The sequence below is a fragment of the Austrofundulus limnaeus genome, unplaced genomic scaffold (assembly GCF_001266775.1).
Source record: "Austrofundulus limnaeus strain Quisiro unplaced genomic scaffold, Austrofundulus_limnaeus-1.0 Scaffold259, whole genome shotgun sequence".
NCBI classification, from domain to species: Eukaryota; Metazoa; Chordata; class Actinopteri; order Cyprinodontiformes; family Rivulidae; genus Austrofundulus; species Austrofundulus limnaeus.
The window spans coordinates 874,657-878,653 of record NW_013952661.1 but is presented as its reverse complement, the minus strand read 5'-3'; the positions used below and the strand labels follow the sequence as shown (position 1 = coordinate 878,653).

General features: G+C 40.4%; 1 protein-coding gene across 1 annotated transcript in view; it reads left to right on the top strand.

Annotated features, from left to right (window-relative positions):
- Positions 1–3,806, top strand: part of aars1 (alanyl-tRNA synthetase 1) — a gene marked incomplete in the record, with an annotated part of 16,005 nt that extends 12,199 nt beyond the window's left edge. The window contains 4 exon segments of the mRNA XM_014020596.1: positions 2,641–2,754; positions 2,831–3,037; positions 3,138–3,251; positions 3,377–3,806. Coding sequence (XP_013876050.1) covers positions 2,641–2,754; positions 2,831–3,037; positions 3,138–3,251; positions 3,377–3,556 — 615 coding nt within the window.
- Positions 3,807–3,997: the final 191 nt, after the last annotated feature.

The window sequence follows — 3,997 nt, the reverse complement described above, 5'->3', positions numbered from 1 at the left end:
ACCAGAAGCTGCTCTTCATATTAGTGACAAACAACAGTAACAACAGCTTTTTGACAAGTTTAAAGTTTATTTAAATTCATTCAAAAAGTTTAAAAAACCTGTAAAAATAAATTTGATAAAGTACAAATTAAAATATAGTTGTATCTACAACTGTATTTGATAATGTTTGAACTTTTAAAATATTTCATGGTAGAACCAAAAGCTGCTCTTCATATTAGTGACAAACTTTGTCATTTTTTGATGAATTACTTTCATTTTTGCTTCTAGATTTCTTGTCATGAATCTTCAAAGCACTTTTATATATTAATTCAAGAGGCTTCAAAGTTGTTTTGCATGCATGTGACCAGATACTCATACAATATAAAAAACATGAAAAAAATCATAGAGTTGAGGTAAATATGGGAAGCCTCAGTAGTAAAAGAGCCACGTATACCTAAAATGATCTAAACTGCATGTTAACATTCAGGCATAAAATACCATAAAGCGCCTTAAAAAGTAGACACAAATTAAATAAAGTACTGCTTTTCAACTGTTTAGAGTAAATTCACAAGCTTGGTCTCTTTTTAAAGCTAATTTTGGTATAATTTTAGCAGACTGTACTTCTTAAGGAAGCTGAGATCCTTGAATGTCTGCAGTAAGATGCTGCAGATCTTCTACAAGTCTGTTGTTGAGAGCATCATCTCTTCWGYAGATCTTCTAYAAGTCTGTTGTTGAGAGCATCATCTCTTCTGCCATCATGTGTTGGGGCAGCAGCATCAGTCAGTGAGCTAAAACCAACCTGATAAAGAAACTGGTTCTGTTCTGGGATGACTGGAACCTCTGGAGATGATGGTGCAAAGGTTTTACATCAAATCAAGAACCTTGTGGACAACCCTGACCATCCTCTTCATCAGACTGTCATTAAAGACAAAGTGTCTTCAGTCTGGTTGTAATACAGACGCTACACTGCCCACAGCCATCAGCATCTACAATAAGTTTTAGTTAAATTAGTTACAACAACACCTCATTTCCCTCTGGGATCAATAAAGTTTTTTGAATTGAATTGAATTAGAATAATCTGAATTTTTAACTTCAGTCATATTCTTTGTAACTGTAACTAGTATTTAGTATAGGGAAGTAAAATACACCAAAATCAAGATATTTTTCTCCCTAATTTTTTATTTTTTATTAATAAAGTATCACAGAATATGAAGGGAATTAGATATTATCAAACTAATTTTACTGGGTTAAAATATTACTTCTCAACTATTACCAGTTCAAATTTGGTAACAGTAGCATAAAATATGAGTATTTGACACATAGTAAAATCCAGCATGTCTCATTTGTATATTTGTACTCATTTACATATATCCAAACTGTACACTTGTCTAAAACGCTCTAATTTCAACACAGGGACTTCACTCTGGGCTCAAATTAAAGATATAACTCCCACAAACACATTCTACCATCCATATTTACTCACAGCATGATTACATTAAAAAAAATTAATATTCATAAATATTTACACCAACACTGTATTTTCAGACAAATTTCCACCAATAAACAGCCAAACCACAAGAATAAACAATATATCCTTATATCTTTCAGAGCATTAACATTCCACACAGCTTATAAAACCACCAGCAGTGAAAATATATTTGTTTTTCACTCACATTTGATGAACATAGGTCCTCAAATATGTCCAAATTAGCGATTCAAAATGGCGACCAGAAGTCTTTTTATCCGAATAAAGTTACTTCTCCTGGCCACAAAAATCACTTTTCCATGTCTTGAAGCACTCAAAACACTTAATAACAAATATATTTTCATCTTATCAGCAGGTTTCGTCAGCTAACTGACCAAAAAATGGTGGAAAACGTTTTCCTGTGAGCGTTAGCTGCCTTCCTTAGCATTGTAACACTGCCGAAACATGGCCGCCTCCACTGTGTTATCATCTTCCATCACTAACAAAGTTCCCACCCCCTCTATTTATACATTAAATGAAAGGTACAGTGATTGGCTACACAGCTGTGACATCAGAACTAAGCTCGGAGCTGATTGGCCGATTTTACAGTCAATCAAAGCTAGAAAGATGGAAACCGGAAGTTGGTCACTACTGATGTGTTATTGGCCCTAGACAGGCGAAACTTGAACCCAGTTGGTCAAATGAGGTGTCAATCGAAAGAGGAGGGCCTAGACACCAAGTTTGGTGCATTGCACACGGACACAGGCTGAACAGGAAACAGAAATAATACTTCAAAATAAAACGAATATAAAACGGCACGCGGGCGTGCCGCTAAATTTTTTGACATGATTTTTAAAGTCTAAAGTTAAATTCACACCTAAATAAGTAAATTCATCAACATTTTGAGTGTTTCCTCCGTTTATATAAATATCTGGATAACTCATAATTTTTCTTCTCTTTGTAAAGAACATTACAACTGTCTTTCCTGTATTTAAGATGAGACTAGACTGTTGAAACATCTAGTGATGTTCTTCAGTTCTGTTGATCTCAGACCACTTCTTCAGCCTTGTTTTTAAAGGGTGAATAAAACCATGTCGTCTGCATACAGAGTAATATTCCAGTCTTTAAGTGTCAAATGTTGATCTGAATGAGGAGTGAAGACCCTCTGGTCATCTTCTGATCCTTCCTGTCTCCAGGCCCAGAGGAAAGCCGACGGCCTGCTCCAGGCTCTGTCCTCTCTGGGAGACCAGGTAAAGCAGCAGACGGCTCCAAACAAAGACCTGCAGAAAGAGATCGCAGACCTGACCGAGGTAAACCTGTCAGACCACAGCTGCAGGACCACCACAGACTCTGAGCCCACTCTGAACCCACTTCTGTCCTCTGTAGGCGCTGGGTGCTGCCGTCATCTCTCAGTGGCAGAAGGACGAGATGAGGGACACCCTGAAGGGTCTGAAGAAGACCATGGACGACCTGGACCGCAGCTACAAGGCCGACATTCAGAAGAGAGTTCTGGAGAAGACCAAGGAGGTGATGGAGCAGAGCCCCAACCAGCCGCTGCTCATCATGGAGATGGAGAGTGGAGCCTCAGCAAAGGTTAGAGTCTGACCCCTGATCCTGATCCTGATCCTGACCCTGAACCCAGACATTAATGTCCCAACTAAGAGACTTCCTGGTTCCTGTTTGTGTCCCTCAGGCCCTGAACGAGTCCCTGAAGCTGCTGAAGTCCCAGTCTCCTCAGACGGCCACCATGCTGTTCACCGTGGACCCCGAGGCCGGGAAGATCACCTGCCTGTGCCAAGTCCCCCAGGTTTGACAGATCCTGATCCGGATCATCCAGACCTCCTGAAGTCTTTCAGAGTCCAGACCACTTGAAGGACCGCAGGAAGTCTGGATGACTGCTGAAGGTTTTTAAAGTCCTCCTCTTGTCTGCAGGAAGTGGCGAGCCGCGGTCTGAAGGCCAGCGAGTGGGTCCAGGAGCTTTGTCCCCTGATGGACGGGAAAGGAGGCGGGAAGGACCTGTCTGCCCAGGCCACGGGCAGGAACACGCAGTGCCTGCAGGAGGCGCTGCAGGTGGCCAACGACTTTGCTCGACTCAAACTGGGAGAGAACTGAGGTCAGAGCAGCAGCATCATGAACTTTACCTTCACTGCATGGTCAGGAACCTTCCTGTGGCCCCGCCCCTCCAAGTGGCCCCGCCCCCAAGGCACTTTAGGCTCCATCTGAGGAACAAATGTTTCCTGTCTGATGTGACACGCCTGTAAGGTTAGTTTATTTAGTCTGTCTTCATGTGTCTGATGTTTCATCAGGGTTTAACACTGAGCTGGTTTTAATGATCAGAAATAAATCTGACTGGAAAACGTCACGACTTCTGTCTTAATCTGAGAGGAACTGGGATTATTTCACACTGACAGCTGCAGACACCAGAACAACTGCAAGAGTTTATAAAAACAAGTCTGGATTTATTGATTTCCTCACAAAAATTTAAAATTATCTGTATTTTATTGATTTTTAGTAAAAAAATATTTAAAGAAAAACGTTTTTAGTAAAAATGGT